Here is a 20,336-nt window from a genome sequence, read left to right as displayed (position 1 = left end):
ATCAACCTAATCATCTTCAGCTTCTTATAGCCCCTACAGAAAACATCACACGCACATATCTTTGAGTTTCCTATCCTGCCCCATTCACGGTGTACGTCCGTGGCTGTCTGCTGCATTTTTGTTGCGCACCTCGGAGCCCCAGCTTGTGTACTTGAGCGCCCACATCCGGGATTTGACAAAATGCACGTTCTGCTATACTGTACACCTACCACGCATGGCTGTTTGTGTTTGTTTTGTGCGCAAACTGCGGAAACTACGTTTGTTTACATGATACTGGGATGTGAGTTGCTCATATGGAATTCCACACCTGCCGCTACGCCACCAGACAAAATGTCCGGCGAAATCACGAATGGCCGGACAAATGCTTCGTTCGGTCGGTAAATGTCCAATGTCCGGCCGTTATTTCGCACACTGATAAGTATACTGTACTACTGTACTACTGTACATACACTAGGTAAACACACCTAGTATTGTGTTTCCAATGAATTCTGGCATTGCTACTTGAATTTAGACTATAAATTAAATAAATAAAGCTATTACAGGAAAAAACAATTAAAATCTCTTCTAATTATCTGAAAAACTTACAAATTAGATTTTGAATGGTTGGAGCATATGCTCTTGCCGTATCTTTGATGTAGACAGTCCAGTGATATATGTTTGCGGGGACACACAAAACATGTGTGCGGGGAAACTTGTAACCCGGGGAAACAAATATCACTGTAACACCGGGCGTAGCCTGTATAAGCCGTCGTTGGTCTTGTTGCTATTGAATTCAGATCAAACACGTACAATTTTGTAGGTTGAAAGATTTGCTGTTACGGTATTGCGCATCAGGCAAATTATAGAAGCGACAGCCGGGATAACTTACTGTCCCGAATCTAGCACACCCACCCTAACAAATTCAACAGCAGGCACAACATAATTTGTTGTTCTCACTAGTGCTTCATCTTTAGGTGTCTTCTTCTTGTTTTGTACGCGTTGTTTGTTGCCGAGAAAAGGTGACGGGGACGCGTACGGTAACGAATTGCTAGCACCACATCCCATAGCTAGAGCTCTCTGTTCATTTGGTCTAGCTGTCAAACGTTTAGACGTGCAAACGTTTTAGTTACACAGTGAATAGATAATGCAGGTTGTAGTTCAAACCTTAGCTAGAGAGACGAGAGAGTTGAAACTTTTCTTGACTGGTGGCAGCATACATAGATCAATCACGTGGTTCATCGTTTTGGTTGTCCCGTATGCGTAGTGCAGTATGGCTACCAACGAAATTGAGAACTGTGATAACCCAGAGCAAGATGGAGAAGAGTGGTACGATAAAGCTGAGAAATACTGGAAGGTAAGGTAAATACTAGCTAAAAGCAACCTAGTACAGTAGTCTGTCTAGAGTATAGTAGTTAGACTGTAGTCAGTGCTTGTCAGGTTTGTTTAGATACCAAAAGAATAGAAATCCAAAATCTCAAGTATAGTTTTGTCCACGTGTAGCTATATATTGCTAAATCTCTGAGTTGAGTTTTTCAAATGAATTTGCGGTAAACGTTTAAGATCTAAAGATTGAGATAGGCGTCACCTGTTTTTAGCTATAGATAATTGTGATGTGTGAGTCATTGTTTTATTTTAATAGGATCTACCCCCTACTATTAGCAGCATGCTTGGAGGACATACTCGGCTGCTGTCTATTGATGTGACTAGTTCTCGTCGTTTTCTTCAGCAGTTTATCAAAGTAAGGAATATCTACTAATTTTTATTTTTTGTTTTAGACACTTAATAGTAATTTTTAGGGTCTAAAAACTAAGTTAACATTAAATGTTGGTCAAGTTTGTTTTTATTATGTCTCACATATAATTCTTTGTATAAACTATGTATGTACATAGCCTGGCTTTTCTTTATTTCTTTGTTGGTTTGCAGGGTTCTTGTAATTGCTGATATTTTGTGTAGGGAAAGAGTGATTCCATATGTACAAGAGTTGCTTTAGGTAAGATGGCTGCATGTGTTATGTTGGAGGCAGGTCACTTGCAATTATACGTACACTGAACCATCAGATATAAGTACAGTGAGGCTAATGTCTTATTTGAGTTCAATACTTTTGCTACACTAAGTGCTGAAGAGCTCAGTGTTTGCATCATATATCTCCTGTGTTACATTACCAGCTGTTTGCAGTGATGAACAGTGTGACAATTGAGAAAGTAGAAATGAACAGTGTGATGTCTACTGTTGCTTTCATAATATAATATATACTATATGCTATAATTGAGGTGTGGCTTGGTTTGGCTTAGGCTTTATATGTGGACTATGCTATATTAATTGGCAATGTCATTTAAATACGTGTATCTTCTACACTAGAAGATGGTGATATAATATGATAGTAACATAATTTATGAGCATTTTTGCAAAGGCCAACCCTAGGATTTGCTGCTTTTATTTTACAAAAAAAATTCGGATATTTCTACAAAGACAGCAGTCTGGTAAATTAGCGAGTCAAGGCCAATTCTATGTGTAATTTAAATGAATCTGCTAATTCTACTAGAAAACATCCATACCATTCTTTAGCTCAACTAAACAACAGATATTCTGCCAGTCAGCAGTTTGGTTTTAAGGCTTACCATGGATGTGACATGGCTACCTTTGTAGTCAAAGAGTCTATCAACTATTTCCTGGATAATGGGAATGATTTTGTGTTTGGAAGTTTCCTGGATCTTTCAAAAGCATATGATAGGGTTTGTCACCCTAAACTATTTTTGAAGTTGCTAGAACACGAAGCTCCTACTTTGTCGTGAAGTTCCAGGGTTCTAGCCAGGATTTTAAGGTGTAGCCTTATGGGCGTGACACATGAGTTTAGCACGTGGGCGTGGTATGTAGGTGTTGTCTGTTCAAATATCTGAAAGAAAATTTTTCGCTGGTTTTTTGGGAAGTGGTTTAGGATACCGTTTGTAAACCGTTTGCTTTTGCTGTACTGCTACAGCATACTGACTGACTCTGGCAAACTGAAGTAAGGTATGGATTACATTCTTAACTAAATTTCTCATTACTATTACTAGTAAATGAAGCTGTGTTTACATTGTTGCTTCAGTCAGGGTTCGAAAAATGTGTTTGAATCTGGTCGCCAGTTTGGCAACCTAGAGGAACGGTTGGTCGCCAAACTTTCACTAGTTTCTAGGTCAGAGATTTCAGAAGTAAACAAGTCATTAATATCACTGTTGAGACCCTTTCCCAGATTATCATGTTTGACATTAAATTAAGACCTGACTAGGAATTTGCAGTCATGTTGGATGAACATTGTAGATAGCAAGTAAACACATCAATCTACAGTATGGTACTTGGGATTCTTTTATGTAATAATAATATAATAAATATAAATAATAATAAATAACATTTATTTCTATCGCATCACACACAGTAATGCAGTTCCCACTGGGGGCATACTAACACACGTACAACACACAGCTAAATGCAGTAACAACACAAGACAAGCTACCTTCCTTCATAATAGTATGAGTATTCATATTTTATAGAAACTTTCAACTAACTGTATAGCTACAACCAAACAAAAATATGGTTGTGTTGTTTTGTAATGTTAAGTAATGTGATTATGTGGTTTGTCATCACATCCACATCCTGGCAATCCATCCATAAGACATGAGCATTCTTTGAGCGTTTTTTTAAAATTCTCTATATGACTCAGTGCCACTACTGATTTGCTGAGAACAGTACGTACATCCGGTAACTCTCAAGGGAAACCCCACACCCCACGTGGTTTCCTATGACTAGCTGTGCTAATTTTTGGAATGCACCTGATAAACTTTGTTATTGTAGCGCTTCAATAGCGCGTGGTATCATTCAACGTCTAGATTTCAGAACTGGACATGCAGAAATTTTTGGTCTGAACAAACTTTCCTAATAGCACTAGGAGACATATGAGCTTCTGGACGTACCTGGTCTACTTCTTTTGATAGAAAGACACTCAGGCAGCTTACTGGGAAAAAGCTGTTTGTTTTGCCACTTCCTACGCCCACCGTTTGCAAGATCTGCCTAGTAGTTTTCATTTGTCTCAATTCAAGATGGTCAGATTCTTTGTTTCCTTTGAACAGCATAGAAAAGTAGACTCGTGCCCAGTCCTCCTCCGCGCTAGGTTGCTTACACCACGTGCGCTAACTGTCACGTGTGTATAGGTCCATGTGGTTTCACACATGTGGTTGGCCTAAGCACGGAGGAGGACTGGGACCATGCTTCGTCATGTGACATCCTTTGAGTCTAATTAAGTTATTTAGCTCAGCCCGCTGGTCTCAGCTAAGATTTCTAATAGGTTGCTAAGGCTCTGCTAAACGACACAGAAGGTGGTAGATTAGCAAGAGCCTGCCTACAACCGGTCAGTCGCCTGGCCTCACAAATCAACGCCATCATGCACATGCACGATCCTCTTCGTAAAACTGCGCCGGCTAGCAGAGTCTAGAGTAGGATAACGCAGCCCATGACGGACATATTTCGTACATTTGACTACCTTCACAAATCTAAAGCAGATCTAAATCTAAATACAAATTCAGATTGTCATACACCCAGATGTGTGTCTCTTTCGTGAGCTGCTGTACATCCTGGTAATCATTCGCCAAGTTCTTTAGTTAGACGTCGCTAAACCTGTTGATATGATTGTGAGACACCAAGATTGTTGAGGTCTGTAATAGCTTGTTTTCCTGTACCGCGAGCAAACAAGCATGTAGGCTGTTAGGAGTACAATCCCACTGCTTTGGCGATCTCAGAACTTCAGTGCCACAGTGCCAGTGATGAGAGCCTGCAGGCGTGTGCTGTCAGCCTCCTCGTTGGCTTTCCCTTTGACCAGCGCTTGCAAGATGCCAAACAAATGAGGGCTTTGACGACGCATCGTGTCTTCGATGTCTTTCACGGAGAAACGGCGTAAATCTTGCCACGAAACAGGCCCTCGACCAAGAGAACAGCAGTCGGACTCCCGCAAACGTTCGATCTATCTCGACAGAGTCGTTTCTACTAATTGCCAATTGATTGGCGTCTCCGCATAATCTCTTGAGACATGTTGCTTCGCTGGAGCTGGACAAGTCCCACTTGTTTGATTCGAATCTTGTCGATTTCTCCTTGTGACATCTACAGGTCAAACAGGCACTCTGCACGTGCACACCTCTTGTACGCAGTGCGTATCTTACTTGCATAAGGCGAGGGGTGATTCCGCAAGTCTGAAACGTCAGTAGAATGTGCTATAACTCCAACAGAGACTGGTGCGAAGGCAATACCAACGTAGACGTATGTTCTGGTGGCATGGTCCATCCTGTGCCGAGCTTCCGGGAAAGCTTACGAGCCACCTCGACATGACTGATATTAGCTTAAAATTGGTCCAACAAAATCTGCTAGACGTAACTAACAGGGACGCCTGAACGCGGTGCTCTGGCAGACACAGGGATCAGGACCCGTCGCAGCCTTTTGAAAAAGAGGCTTTACCTTCACGTACTCGTGTGGCTCGACAGGTATCTAGAAGGTCTAGGCGCGCGCGAATGGACTTGCACTTACCATTGAGACCGCTCTTCTCGAAAGTCCTTCTCTGGTAGCACTCTCACGGACAACGACATCAACAAGTTATCGGCACGTAATGGCTTAGTGGCTCTATAATTGTTGTGTACTTAGTCTTTCTAATTGTGTAATCATGCATTACAAAAGCCCTCCTACGGAAACTATCATGCTAAATAGAATTAGTATCTACCAATCATGTCACGCCATTTCAGTCATGTTACAAACATGTTTGTCACGTGACGAAGCATGGTCCCAGTCCTCCTCCGTGCTTAGGCCAACCACACGTGTGAAACCACATGGACCTATACACACGTGACAGCTAGCGCACGTGGTGTAAGCAACCTAGCGTGGAGGAGGACTGGGCACGAGTCTAATAGAAAAGGATCTAAATAGGCAGTTGCCGTCACCTTCAACTACGATTGGCTGCGAATTTCTTGTTTCATTCGGGAGAAGCTGCTGTGCAATGGCGTCTCATCGATGCTGTTGACTTGGATTTGTTGGTATAGCATATGAAGGATAGGAGTAACCACAATTATTTGAAAAATTATACGCGCCTGCAGGTCTTTAGTTGGGTTTGTCTGGAGCTGATAGCAGAGACCAATCAGTCCGTAAAAATGATGAAAGAATGGCAATGACTTTCAAAAGATTGCTTGGTGATATGTTGTTACCCGATATCTACGAAGGTGCTAGGTGGGTGGCAACGTCGCAGGGTGCCACTAAATGGTAAACGTAGAAAGAGGACATGTAACAAAAACATCTGCTGAGAACATGGTTCGCATTCAAGAGCCGCTGCCACAAAAGACTAGAAACTACAATTATTTCTAGTCGTCAAATTGGCGACCACACTGTTCGTTTAGTCGCCAGCCATCTAGAAGTGGTCGCCATATGGCGACTTGGCGACCGGATTTTTCGAACCCTGAATCAGAGCTATGAGCGTGCGTGTTCTGTCCGTGTGTATTTATTGTAAATATCAATGTAAATTTTATTAATTTTGTCAATTTATTGTCATTATCATTAATTAATCATTATCATAATTGTTGCTAGAATGTATACGGTAATTCTTTGAAAACACATGGGTTCATCAAAGTGATTAAAGATAATTAACTAAATACCATCAATGTCTCACACTACTTCGAATTCAGCACGTGCATGCACATGCGTGACAGCTGCACAACTCTTGCATGGAGCAGGCTTGTTATCCACATTAATTCTCAATTGGTTTGAATTACCATTGGTTTGAATTACCATTCATTTTAAGCTGTGAGTACGTAGATCTTGTTTCTTACTTGTTTGTCAGTAACCATTTGGTAGGTACTAACTAATTAGACGGAGTCTAAGTGTGTTGGCTGTTTAGTAGCTCACTAAAGGCATATCAAATCATCTGCGTGTTATTGAAACCAGCTGCGTTGTGCTGTTGATCATAGCAACGGTAGCATATACGCGTTGCCCTTGACGGCGGTAGGTTATCAACGTACAAACGATTTGTACCCGCTGTATCAGCCAATCAGAGCTGGCAAACCCATGTGACATGATATAAAGTGGCTTGTATGTGTGTCGTTATGCTCCTCCATGATGGGCAAGTGGAGTCTTTACCCCCATCTGGGCGCCCACTAACCCAGCAGGTGAGCCCAGCAGGGTACATGTTTCTGTGTAGTCCACATGGCGATCAATGGCCAATTTGATTTAAATTGCAGGCATCACAGTGACCGCGAACTCATGAACAGCATGCCTAGTGGATATCAATGACCACCAGGAAAGCACTGAACGTCATTGTCAACGGACCGTTTGCCAGACCACAGAAACTCCCCAACGATTGAAATGAGTCATAGTCTCATGGATAAAGCTAGAGAAATATGAGAAAGAAAGACAGACAAGTTTCATAATTTACTGTCACTGGAGTTTGAACCCCCAAACCATGGAGTGGTAGCCATTACTATTATTATTTTTATTATTAATATTATTATTATGTGTTTTTATGCCCCTCCATGATGGGCAAGTGGGTCTTTACCCCCATCTGGGCACCCACCAACCTGGCAGGTGAGCCCAGCAGGGTACATGTTTTTGTGTAGTCCACAATGCGATCAATGACTAGCCAATTCGATATAGATTGCAGGCGTTACGGTGACCGCGAACTTGGTACAGCATGCCTAGTGGATATCAATGAACACCAGGAAAGCACTTAAAGGCATCGTCAACGGACCGTTCGCCGGACCGCAGACTCCCCAATGACTGAAACGAGTCATAGTCTCATGAACAAAGCTAGAGAACATGAGAAAGAAAAAGACAGACAAGTTTCATAATTTACTGTCGTCACTAGGGTTTGAACCTCCAGACCATGGAGTGGTAGCCATGGTCTCTAACCACTGTGTCATCATCACCCTCTCAGTAGGGTAAGTGAGGTCTTGGGTGCCCACCAACCTGGCAGGTAAGTCCCAGAGAGGTACATGTTTTAGTGTAATCCATATTGCGCTAGCAACTGGCTTATCAATCATTGATTGCATGTGGTACGAGGATTTTGCCAGCTCTCAACAGCATGCTTAGTAGATATCAATGACTACCAGGAAGCAATGATCCTCATTGCCAACAATCCCCACGCCAGATCACAGAAACTCTCCATCAACAGAAGCAAGTCTACTCGCACAGACATAGGCAAATAGACAGTGAGAAAGAACCGACAGACTCGTTTTATTATATTGCTGTTGCCACCTGGGATTGAACCCAGGCCATCATGGTCAGAGAACCAGAACTCTAACTACTAGGTTATAGCGTGTGTTGCTATGCCCTTCCATGATGGACAAGTGGGGTCTTTACCCCATCTGGGTGCCCACCAACTTGGCAGGTGAGCCCAGCAAGGTACATGTTTCTGTGTAGTCTACACGGCGATCAATGACAACCAGGAAAGCACTGAACGTCATCTTCAATGGACCGTTTGCCAGACCACAGAAACTCCCCAACGATTGGAACGAGTCACTGTCTCATGGAGAAAGCTAGAGAAACGTGAGAAAGAAAGACAGACAAGTTTCGTAATTTACTGTGTCACTGGAATTTGAACCCCCAATCAATGGAGTGGTAGCCATTGTCGCTAACCAATAAGCCATGGCGGTGATCAGTGGCTTATGTGTCATTAAGCCCCTCCATGATGGGCAAGTAGGGTCTTTACCACCATCTGGGCGCCCACCAACCCAGCAGGTGAGCCCAGCGGGATACATGTTTCTGTGTAGTCCACACGGTGATCAATGACTAGCTAGTTCGATATAGATTGCAGGCATTACGGTGACCGCGAACTCGTGGACAGCACGCCAAGTGGATATCAATGACCACCAGGAAATCGCTGAACATCATCATCAACGGACCGTTCACCAGACCACAGGAACTCCCCAACGACTGAAATGAGTCATAGTCTCATGGATAAAGCTAGAGAAACATGAGAAAGAAAGACAGACAAGTTTCATAATTTACTGTTGTCACTGGGGTTTGAACCCCCAAACCATGGAGTGGTAGCCACTGTCGCTAACTACTAAGCCACGGCGGTGACTTTTGTCCTGCTCAATCAGATCTGTCTGGTTTGTAAAGTCTATTACAAGTACCGGAAGCAAACCCTGCTTCAGAAGTACTTAGACCATCACGGCTGTCTAGAAAGAAGACATGACTTTAAGAAGGATCCGAGTAGATCCCAGAAGCACTGTTTTCTGTAAGTGCTGCAGGTCTTGATGACCTGGAATAATGTCCAGCCACCATGCAATACCTGCGTGCACTGTGCCCAAAGCTCCCAAGACCACTGGAACCACCAGTGTTTGACAATGCCACATGCGGCTTATCTCCACTCGCAAGCCGCTGTACTTCACCAACTTCTCAGCATGTTTCTTGCCAATGTTGCCATCAGCAGGACAGCTAATATCAATAAGAAGACAAGTGTTTGTCTTCTTATCTCTGAGACAGATGTCTGGACAATTGGCTTTGATCTTCCTGGCAGTGAGGATGGTGGTATCCCACATCATAGTAATGTCATCCGTCTCCACAAGCCTATCAAGATGATGCCGGCATCATCTGCTCTCCACTGGAACCCCAAAATAGTGACAAACATCCCAGTGAATGATGGAGGCCACCTGATTGTGTCAATCAGTGTAGTCCATTGATGCCAAAGCACTACAGCCTGCCACAATGTGGTCGACTGTCTCCAGGCCTGCACTGCACATGCGGCAAGTAGGACTGACATCACGATGTAGAATCTTGCCCTCATAGTACCGAGTGTGAAGAGCTTGGTCTTGAGCAGCAACAACCAGTTCCCCAGTTGCAGCAGGAAGATTCGCTGCCTTTAGCCATCTGTAGGTCTCTTTCATGTCCACAGGCGGTTGCTCAGTGAGACGACGATACTGCCTATGCATAGGCTTTCCTCTCCAGGACCGCACAGGAAGAGAACTGCAACATGTACGGTAATGTCTCGCATCTGTTTCAGGCACTTGCTTGAAGCCACCTTCAACCGTGATGGATGCATTCCTGTGTAAGCTCTGCGACTTGTCATCCGAAGCAAGACTCCTCCGCAGCTGTGCAGTAAAGCAACAAGCCATGCGCTTGATCGAGTGTGGGATTTTCCGGAGTCACACTCCTGTATCATCTGTATGAAAGGATCAGAACTGTCAGCAAGGTAACAGTTCAACCTCACAATACGATATTGATATGTCGACTCAATCTGTTGTAACCCCCTACCCCATCACTGCAAGGAGCGTACAGTCGGTCAACGTCTGCAGAAGGATGGTGGACATCGTGCATAGAGAGGAGCTTTCTGGTTCGTCGATTGATATTATTATTATTATTATGTGTTGTTATGCCCCTCCATAATGGGCAAGTGGGGTGTTTGCCCCTTCTGGGCGCTCACCAACTCGGCAGGTGAGCCCAGCAGGGTACACGTTTCTGTGTAGTCCACACGGTGATCAATGACTAGCCAATTTGATATAGATTGCAGGCATTACGGTGACCGCGAACTTGGAGCAGCATGCCTAGTGGATATCAAATGACTACCAGGGAAGCGCTGAACGTCATCGTCAATGGACTGTTTACCAGACCACAAAACTCCCTAACGACTGAAACGAGTCATAGTTTACTTTTGTCACTTGGGTTTGAACCCCCAAACCATGGAGTGGTAGCCATTGTCGCTAACTACTAAGCCATGGCGGTGACTTACTAAGCACTAAAACTAGAGTGATTGTGTTATCAACATCTGATATGTATGCAATGAGAATAACTAACTAAAGAGTATTAGAGAAAACTATTAATGAGTTAGTGAGCTAGGCAGCTAGTGGCCACAGCTTGCTCAATACCTTCTTCATATTTGTAAACTCTTCTTTGTTGTGCATCCTCTCAAACACACGACAGAAGCTCTAAGAAGAGCATAGCAGATCCTGCACCGTAGCCAGTTGATTGTCATATTGTATGTGAAATGAAGCTTTTCAGCCAACAATGATGCAAGATGTTTCAAGAAGGTTTTTGTAAGCTTACTGCATTTTCCTGTGCATGAGAATACTATAGGTGTAAAAGATGCATGCTCTATCTCTCGAATTCATTCTTAATGTTTTCGTTTTCTCTGTTCATTTTTCTTGTAGTTGGCTTTCATGGTACTATATCTGGCAGATGCTGCATTAGCGTTGAAAACTTGAACGTCAAAAAAGGTTTTATGAAATCTGTCACCCAGAAGCTCCTTGCCGATATGTCTAGTTGAGCTCCATTGTCCCGGCAGTTAGTCTGAAGTGGCAGGATCTCACCTGATAGAAGTTGTAAAGTTGGTTCAATTTGAACATCGTTACATACCGTGTAAGATGCAGCATTGACGGAGAATTATTTTGGTGATTAACTAAGAAATTGACAGAAAAGCGTATGGGCGGATTTATTTTGGCAGTTTGACATTGTTGTTGGATAAGTGATACCGTATCTGTTCAATATTCCACACTCACTCAGGTATAACTGGTCTCCAACTACTGTCTAGTGATGAAGACTTTTGTGTCAGCACAAATAACGTATTGCGTGTGACTCTACCTGCTTCATCAATAGCTTCACGACCTTATTCTCAATGTTTAATCTTCCTGCTAGACAGGGTAGCCACAACAGACGGCAAGCAGGGGTTACCATCTTGTGGCCACATCACCATGATGCTTGATCACTTAGGTGATGACGTCATGATATTCCTGTAGTGACATAAATGGATGATTTTATATTGGCGCTCGCTGAAAAATCCGCCAAAATAATTTTCCGCCACTATTTCATGTTATACAGTACTTTGCTTAGGAGGTCACCCATCATGTCTTTCAATTCGTTATGATGAATGTAAGGAAAGCCTCATGTAGGGCACAGCAATGTATGATTGACATCAAAACTTTCTCCACAAGCACACTTGTCTAATGGAGATTGAGGTCTCCATTTATACCGTAGGCATATAGCATCTCTAAATTCACTTTTATTAGGTGAAAATCCATTTTCTTGTAAAGCGAGGACAGTCAACCAAGGTGAATCTCCTTTTTCCTGAGCTAAAGACATTGACTTCTGAAGGTCATCAGTAAGGTTATCTTTTACCATCTCTACCTTTGCTGTAAGCTTCTGTTGTGTCTTTGTGACTGTTGATTTGATTTGATTATGTGAGCAATAAAATTTTCAAGAGTTTCTCCTGGGCAAGCATTTTCTCAATTAGTGGTTTGGTTATCACTTTTGAGTGTAAATAATAACAATAATAATAATATATATAAGTCACCGCCGTGGCTTAGTGGTTAGCGACAATGGCTGCCACTCCATGGTTTGGGGGTTCAAACCCCAGTGACGACAGTAAATTATGAAACTTGTCTGTCTTTCTCTTTCATGTTTCTCTAGCTCTATCCATGAGACTGACTCGTTTCAGTCGTGGGGGAGTTTCTGTGGTCTGGCGGACGGTCCGTTGATGATGACGTTCAGTGCTTTCCTGGTGGTCATCGATATCTACTAGGCGTGCTGGCTTGATGTTCGCGGTCACCGTAATGCCTGCAATCTATATCGAATTGGCTAGTCATTGATCGCCGTGTGGACTACACAGAAACATGTACCTTGCTGGGCTCACCTACCGGGGTTGGTGGGCGCCCAGATGGGGGTAAAGACCTCACTTGCCCATCATGGAGGGGCATAGCGACACACACACACACACACACACACACACACACACACACACACACACACACACACACACACACATTGCTGTTGCCACTCGGGATTGGCCTGGGTTCAGTCCCGGGTGGCAATAGCAATAAATGAAACGAGTCTATTGGTTCTTTCTCACTGTCTCTTTGGCTATGTATGTGAGATGACTTGTTTCCGTCGATGGGGAGTTTCTGTGATCTGGCGTGGGGATCGTTGGCAATGAGGATCAGTGGTTTCCTGGTAGTCATTGATATCTACAGAGCATGCTGGTGAAATCCTTGTAGCGCACGCAATCAATAATCGATAAGCCAGTTGCTGGCGCCTATATGGATTACACGGAACATGTACCTCTCTTGGACTTACCTGCCAGATTGGTGGGCACCCAGTTGAGGGTAAAGACTCCACTTTACCCTACTTAGAGAGTGATGATGACAATATAAATCATCGCCGTAGCTTAGTGGTTAGCGACAATGGCTACCACTTCATGGTTTGGGGGTTCAAATCCCAGTGATGACAGTAAATTATGAAACTTGTCTGTCTTCTTTCTCATGTTTCTCTAGCTTCGTCCATGAGACTGTGACTCATTTCAGTCGTTGGGGAGTTTCTGTGGTCTGGTGAACGGTTCATTGATGATGACGTTCAGTGATTTCCTGGTGGTCATTGATATCCAGTAGGCCTACTGTTCACGAGTTTGCAGTCAACTGTAATGCGGGCAATCTATATCAAGTTGTCTAGTCATTGATCGCTACACAGAAACATGTACCCTGCTGGGCTCACATACTCGGTTGGGTGCACCCAGATGAGGGTAAAGACCTCACTTGCCCATCATGGAGGGGCATAACGACACATAATGAAACGGGTGTGTTGGTTCTTTCTCATCGTCTAGTTGGCTATATCTGTGAGATTAGATTTGTTTCCATCGATGGGGAGTTTCAGTGATCTGACATGGGGATCGTTGGCAATGAGGATCAGTGCTTTCATGGTAGTCCTTGATATCTATTGGGCGTTCTGTTTATAGCTGGCGAAATTTTTGTAGCGCACGCAATCAATGATCGATAGGCCAGTTACCAGTGCTATGTGGATTACACAGAAACATGTACCTTTCTGGGACTTACTTGCTGGGTTGGTGGGCGCCCAGTTGAGGGTAAAGATACCACTTACCCTACCTAGAGGGTGATGACGACATAATTGTTACCCGAGGCCCGGATTTCCGGGTGGAGGGTATAGTAGTCGTTCGATGACCGTACGACCCATCGACTGTACGACCCATCGACGGTATATATAGTTGGTTAGCGGAGATGCAAATGAAGCTATTCTGACCAATAGACGAGAAGTGGTGTCATTACTGACCAATAGACGAACGTGATGTCATCATGAGGCTCCACCTCTGTTTGGTAGCTGCTGACGAGAATTCGGCCATCGGGCGTCCGTCCTGTACATGGTGTTTAGTCCTTTGCTCTAAGGGTTTAGCACATACATTTGTACGTGTATGTTTCCCCAACAACAACCAGGAGCGAGGTGTGTAGCTGTACCTGACTTGTAACATTTTGCTTGTTGCACAGTGTTTCTGCATAGTGGTTCTGCAGTCTGCCAGCTTGAATTTTGGGTGTGCGTGGCTGATCGGCCGTGGTGTTGTTGAAACAATCACTAGTGTCGTCTTCAACAGAAATTCGGCGTTGACGGGAATTTGCGAAGGGGAACGTGCATTGTCCATGGCAGCGTCTGTTTGTGGGACAAAGCGGCTCGGCCGACCTGTAAGGACGCTAGTGCGTCTCTATTCATTTCTGTTTTACGGTATCCAAAGTCAGAGCGAACAGACGCCTAGCTAATCTACATGTGCACGTGCATGTTTTCCCGCATTGATGTTTTGTTTTGGCTCTGGGGTCACCTCATTACAACAGTAGGCGACGTCTAGCTAGAGAAGCCGCACAAACAACAAGATGCCTAGAGAAGCTGGACAAAGAACGAGACTTTTACATTCTTGTGAGCTGGAAAATCGGTGGTGAGCTGCTTGTTTGGTCTTCATTTGTAACCTAGGTTTCCCACCAACAAACAGAACAATGATCACGCCCGTTACTTCATCACGTAAGGCGAAGATTGCCAGCCGGCCTAGCGTCGAGGCTCTCCGACTTGTAACATTTGGCTTGTTCCATCATTTGTAAACAACTACATTTGTAACATGCATTTAGAAACAACGCCTAGCTAATCTAGCTGCATTTGTAACGTTCCCACATCTAATTTTGTTTTGGCTCTGGTACCTATGCCACGCCTAAAACCAGCCATAGTTACGACCTCAAAAGCTGCACAAACAATCACCTGCACAAAGAACCGACCAGCGAAGGTAGTAAAAAATAGAAGCGAGGTCCTACGGGACGTTGGCTGACGGACTGCGTAGCTATCCGTTGTACGCCGTAGCAGCCAGTCACGTGACTTACCTCAAGCTCGACCTGTGACCATTTCAATAATGCTTCTTATTTATTACCCACATCATACCATTCTATCATACGATTTTGTCATAGCGCAACTAAGTTACTTTCAAGTTGCATACTGGCCGAGGGTTTGCACTTCAAGTGCTTCTTCATTATTATTGTTATCATTATAAAGTGGGTAACTGTCTACAGTTATCTGGTACTAGTTGAGTAGCCCATTCTTTGCCCGTACTGATTAGAGTAATGACCCCTAGTTAATATCCTGCTGAAGACAAATGAAACTCTACCTGAGTGTCCTGTTCTGGAAATGTGTAATGTGGATGTGGTGCAAACGCAATCAGAATTTGGAGAGAAACCCAAGCGCTAGAAGATTGGCTTTAATCGGTGGTGAAAGACCATGACATGTAGTCTAACTCGTGTGGGAATGCGTTTGAATGAATTGGAAGGTGTTTGTTAAATATCCCGTTGAAGACAAATCAACAGATATAAAGTAACTGCCCGCAGTTATCTGGTATTTCTGCTTTCTACTCAACCATTTAGATAGAGACTGGTGTTTAGCAGTGTAATTGAGGTTGTTGTATGAAGCAGCTGAATACGTGTTATTTTTGTAGACTGTGGTGCTGGAATTGGACGAGTTAGTAAACATGTCCTTCTACCCACATTTGACGCTGTGGATCTTGTTGAAATGAACCCGCGTTTTTTGGAGAAATCAAAGTCATACTTGGTATGCACTTTGTGGTGTCTTGTATTACTCTCATGGGAATGTTATGAGCTTGTGTTAGTCAGAATGCACATTGATGACTGGTTAGATGTTGACTGCATGGCAATGAATGTATAACTGATATAACTATTGTGTAAGGGTAATGCAATTTCCTAACTTTACGGTTAATTAAATCTGAGTCTTGAAATGTTTATGCTGTAAAATAAGAAAATAGCTAACTCATTAGCCTAACTGCTCTTTTCAGGCACTTAGTTTTTGTCATATTTGATATAGTTTGATATATACATCATAACATGGCATGTAATGTGTATATTGTAAGTGTCATTGATCTAATGTAACTGTATTAATATATTTGTTAACATACTTTGCTATGAATGCAGAATATAACAACGGTGGTAGTGTTACTTTTAACCTTTTAAAACAGCAAATAACGTTATACCCAATGTTTTTCACCCATCCTGAAAAATAAGTACCTACCTGGTAATCATCATTTTAACACGTTATACTGCTCAAGTTGTCTGAATGTTACAGATTTATTGTAATTACTACTTACAGGGACGGGCCGCTGCCAAGGTGGGGAGTTACTATTGCTGTGGACTACAGGTGATATTACACTAATAGATATGCTTTCTTAATTAAGTGATGTTATGACAGCATTCTTGTGCAGTCATTTACACCCAAGATTGGTCATTATGATGTCATTTGGTGTCAATGGGTACTTGCTCATCTTACAGATGGTTTGTTCACGGTATTCTCTGTTCTAACTACTGTATATGGTAACTGTGGTGTAATTAATCAACAGAGGATTTGATATCTTTTGTCAAACGTTGTCAAGAAGGGCTTACAACCGTGGGTATCATTATAGTTAAAGAAAATGTGACCACAGAAGGTAAGGACTACGACCACGTTGACAGCAGCGTAGCAAGGTGCCTATGTTCCTCCAGATCCTATTCGATTACGCTAAATGTATGTCTTTTCAGGTCAGCGGAAATTTTTAGGCAATTGTTTACTGCTGCGGGTCTTAGAGTAGTACAGGAAGACAAACAGCTAGGATTTCCAGAGCAGATGTATGACGTGAATATGTGAGATAGCAACTTGCTCATTGTATTGTAAACCAAACTCTCATGCACAAAATGTCTCTTTTATTTGTGTAGGTGGGCTCTGAGATGAGTTGGAGTTAGAATCGTGTGCAAAATGATATTGTAATTTATAGATAATTGCTGCCAGAGTAACAGATGTAGCATTTATAGCAGTACTCCACGACCTGCTTGTACATATATACCCATGCAGTTTGTTGTGTCTACTTCAGTTACAGACTAGGGTCACAAGAAAGTAAAATAGGCTTTTTTGTTTTGTACTTTGTATGCCGAACTAGCATGGAATATTCTGATAAATGGCATTCACACGTTGTTACTAAAATCATAAATAACTTTATAAATAGGAATGTAACTAACGATATAAAATGATTATAACTCCAGTTATACCTTATCACCTCATAACATAAGTTTAGCAGAGTGCATGCCCCTAAACTCTTGTAGTCTTAGGGACAAGTCTGAAAAGCTTCTTGGAAAATGAGTTGCGTTTCGACTTTGATCCAACAATGTGCCGCTCGCATATGTTAAATAAGGCACGACTAGAATACAAACGCGGTTGATGGACATCGATCAGACGTGGCTAGCCAGGAGAAAGCAAACGTAAATTAAGTCGAGGTGGGCGTGGCACCCCGTTTCGTAGGGCCTCTTTCCACGAACATGACGCTATTCTTACTTTGAAGAGTTCAGTATAATTGATAAGTAGAAGCATTTCTATCATTTCTTAGCATAAACAACGACGTATAATAACAATTAAATATTGTTAGCTCGCGTTAATTAATTATCTAAGAGTGTGCACTTGGAAAAGCTTGAATTCAAGAATTTTTTACCGTAAAGAATTAGCAGACGTGTTGTTTGCTTCATGCAAGATAGAAAGTCGAGACTCGATCAATTTGATATGATTATTTATGCAATGTGCTGACGAAACAGCAAATGATACATAGTTCACTGAATCTGAAATTTGCAACCTACGTAACAACATTAATTAATTAGTACATGCATGTGTACCTATTGGAGACAACAAAGACGTTTGTTGGACATTCACAGAAAGACGGTTACAGTATGTCAGGAAAGAGATGAACTTGCCTGCCATGGCCACAGGAAGACGAGCTCAATGCACTGCAGTCATTCATTCATTCATTCGCGTTCTAAGTAAATCAAAGATAAACTGGAATGATACACCTTGTACAGTATGTTGGTTAGCACATTGACAAAAAAATTATTAATTAACTGTATAATTAATAATTAACAAGTCAAACGACTCGTGCACTGCAAACATAAGTATACATCAGTTCATAACAATTACTTTTAAACTTTTGTACGACAAACTTACTGTTTATTTATGCATCTATCGATTCATCGGATATATAAGAATCATGTTTAGAGTCCTCCGTCTTTTGCTAAAGAGGTTATTAAATTCCCGCACTCCACACACCCACAGCAATCAGTACATGGAAGACTAGCCCTAAAGAAGGACCATCGAACTGTAGTTCAGCTGTCAGCCGATTTACAACCACAGAAAAATTAATACACTCTAGAATCTCCTGTGGTGCTGGATAATGCGACATCCATTCACTAGACAGCTGACTTTCTTTCAAGATTCAACCGTGCATGCTGGGACTTGTAATGTCTGAATCACGTACTAGGACTCGCCTCGTTATCGCAGCTTGATAGGCTGCCCTTGTTACATGCTTTCTAAGAGCGTTCTTAGTTGGAGGCAGTTGGTAGCATTGGGAAGAAATTAGACGGAACATGCTATACCGTACTTCATGGACTGACGTTCCAAGTATATACCATCTAATGAACAAGTAAATTCTTCGCATGAGTATTGCAACTCTTCTGAAAGATGAAAATCGTGAACAAACTGTGACATTGTTGCTGCGAACTTGGGATGACGTATCACTATTTCCAAAGCTGTTTTCTTTTCTTTGCCTAGGAAGACGCTCGTTGAGTCACATCAAAGTATGCAATCCCACCAAAACCAAGCACGCTTTATTTCCAAGTTTTGCGGCTACCGTATGAAGTGGAATAAACCTGGTACGTTGCATCGTTTCATTACAAAAGTAAAGGATAACACTGCGGTATAGTGTACAAAGCATGCAGGCAAGGACAGCAACATCCGTTTCCGGCGACTTTATAACAATACCTGCATTAGAGTATGGATTGTCTGCAGCATGCGCAGCATGTAACAGCAGCCGAGTGTGAGCTTCTTCATGAGAGCAGCCGCATAGACCGTCCACTTCATTCACTGTTACTGCCTTTCCATCGGTGCTAGATAAGCAGTAGCACATGCTCCCCCTTGTGGCAAAAGACAATTTTTAACAGTTCCACTGCATACTTTTGCTTTTGCCATTCTTGACAAAAAACATGCCAGCTCCGACTTGTTATCGCCGTTTGAGAGGTATGTTTTCTACTGACCAGGAAGAGGTTGATTACTGTTAAGTATCGAAATGCGCACACATCCAGAACGCGATTGCCTATCTACTTCGCAGTTTTCGAGGAAAACACTACGATACTGGTCTACCACAAAGTTATTTTTGTCGACTTCCGAATTTAAGTTAAACGGTGTTATAACAATTGAAAAAACACGTTGCTAGTACAGGATTTCGTCTGCGGATACAGGACTTTCGAGAACTTCCAACCGATGAAAGAGATTAACAACTTCGGATGGTGGCGACTTCTCTGAAACATATGGCTGTCTTCTTAATATGTTGATATCCGACTATTTGACTGTTTGCTAAATTTCTACTAGAAATTATAGTCCGGTTGCCTGACTAACGAGTAAATTATTGCCAGTGAGTGTCGAAAGGCGAGTGTCTAGTTGGTCCGGTCATCTTATTCTGTCGTTTGTCGCGGAATTATGGCCAGCTCGCGCAGCCGCGGACGGAGTCCGAGGCGAGCTCTGTTAAAACAGATTGGTTGCTTATGATTTTTCGGATTAAGATGGGAATTTTAAGTGTGTCTGATTGTAGCCCGACTGCCTGACTGCAGAGTAAATTATTATCAGTCGGAGAGTCGAATTTGGTTACTGTCAATGAAGGGTACATTGCACGTACATGTGTGTTTCCAAAAATATCGATATCCTGTACTCGGCGATCTTAGGGTTAGGATTGTGATTAGGGTTAAGATTAGGGTTAGGGTTAGAATCAGAGTTAGGGTTAGGCCTTAGGGTTAGGGTTAGGGTTAGGGTTAGGGTTAGGGTTAGGGTTAGGGTTAGGGTTAGGGTTAGGGTTAGGGTTAGGTTTAGGGTTAGGGTTAGGGTTAGGGTTAGGGTTAGGGTTAGGGTTAGGGTTAGGGTTAGGGTTAGGGTTAGGGTTAGGGTTAGGGTTAGGGTTAGGGTTAGGGTTAGGGTTAGGGTTAGGGTTATGGGGTAGGGTTTAGCTCAACAGAACTAAACCTCACGTACCAGAACGT

The 20,336-nt window shown here is 42.8% G+C and overlaps 3 protein-coding genes across 6 annotated transcripts in view; 2 read left to right on the top strand and 1 right to left on the bottom strand.

Moving 5' to 3' along the window:
• The window catches only part of LOC134181408 (synaptotagmin-10-like), a 13,631-nt gene extending 12,405 nt beyond the window's left edge, over nt 1-1,226 (bottom strand). Inside the window, exons 1-2 of one of the 2 annotated variants that reach the window (XM_062648684.1) lie at nt 1,144-1,226; nt 937-1,073 (exon numbers count right to left, since the gene is read on the bottom strand). In XM_062648684.1, the coding sequence (XP_062504668.1) occupies nt 937-1,044 (108 nt within the window). In that variant the 5' untranslated portion in view covers nt 1,045-1,073; nt 1,144-1,226. Of the gene's footprint in view, nt 1-936; nt 1,074-1,143 lie in introns of those variants that run through there. The other variant, XM_062648685.1, reaches the window with a different exon arrangement.
• LOC134181409 (N-terminal Xaa-Pro-Lys N-methyltransferase 1-like) lies at nt 1,223-2,199 on the top strand. The gene is made up of 3 exons (XM_062648687.1): nt 1,223-1,333; nt 1,619-1,717; nt 1,933-2,199. The coding sequence occupies exons 1-3, from the start codon at nt 1,250-1,252 to the stop codon at nt 2,026-2,028; spliced, it is 279 nt and encodes a 92-aa protein (XP_062504671.1). The 5' UTR covers nt 1,223-1,249; the 3' UTR covers nt 2,029-2,199.
• Nucleotides 2,200-6,005: 3,806 nt separating this feature from the next.
• On the top strand, nt 6,006-17,230 carry LOC134181274 (N-terminal Xaa-Pro-Lys N-methyltransferase 1-B-like). Of its 3 annotated transcripts, none has more exons than XM_062648522.1 (7): nt 6,006-6,026; nt 15,722-15,834; nt 16,387-16,434; nt 16,499-16,568; nt 16,634-16,757; nt 16,812-16,913; nt 16,986-17,230. In XM_062648522.1, the coding sequence occupies exons 2-7, from the start codon at nt 15,796-15,798 to the stop codon at nt 16,999-17,001; spliced, it is 399 nt and encodes a 132-aa protein (XP_062504506.1). In that variant the 5' UTR covers nt 6,006-6,026; nt 15,722-15,795; the 3' UTR covers nt 17,002-17,230. The 3 variants fall into 3 exon arrangements, with proteins under 3 accessions (XP_062504506.1, XP_062504504.1, XP_062504503.1); XM_062648520.1 differs by lacking the exon at nt 6,006-6,026 and adding an exon at nt 12,052-12,073; XM_062648519.1 differs by lacking the exon at nt 6,006-6,026 and having other exon boundaries at nt 15,324-15,834.
• Nucleotides 17,231-20,336: the final 3,106 nt, after the last annotated feature.

Source organism: Corticium candelabrum, chromosome 6, assembly GCF_963422355.1.
Source record: "Corticium candelabrum chromosome 6, ooCorCand1.1, whole genome shotgun sequence".
Lineage (NCBI taxonomy): Eukaryota > Metazoa > Porifera > Homoscleromorpha > Homosclerophorida > Plakinidae > Corticium > Corticium candelabrum.
The sequence above is the reverse complement of the archived record's forward strand: the minus strand, read 5'-3'. Positions and strand labels throughout refer to the sequence as shown.

Bases quoted from the DNA above. Each gene is read 5' to 3' on its own strand.
- LOC134181409 (XM_062648687.1), top strand. From the start codon at position 1,250: ATGGCTACCAACGAAATTGAGAACTGTGATAACCCAGAGCAAGATGGA. The intron at 1,334-1,618 runs GTAAGGTAAATA...TTATTTTAATAG, and splicing joins AAGCTGAGAAATACTGGAAG to GATCTACCCCCTACTATTAG. The intron at 1,718-1,932 runs GTAAGGAATATC...TATTTTGTGTAG, and splicing joins TTCTTCAGCAGTTTATCAAA to GGAAAGAGTGATTCCATATG.
- LOC134181274 (XM_062648522.1), top strand. From the start codon at position 15,796: ATGAACCCGCGTTTTTTGGAGAAATCAAAGTCATACTTG. The intron at 16,435-16,498 runs GTGATATTACAC...ATTCTTGTGCAG, and splicing joins ACTATTGCTGTGGACTACAG to TCATTTACACCCAAGATTGG. The intron at 16,569-16,633 runs GTTTGTTCACGG...ATTAATCAACAG, and splicing joins ACTTGCTCATCTTACAGATG to AGGATTTGATATCTTTTGTC.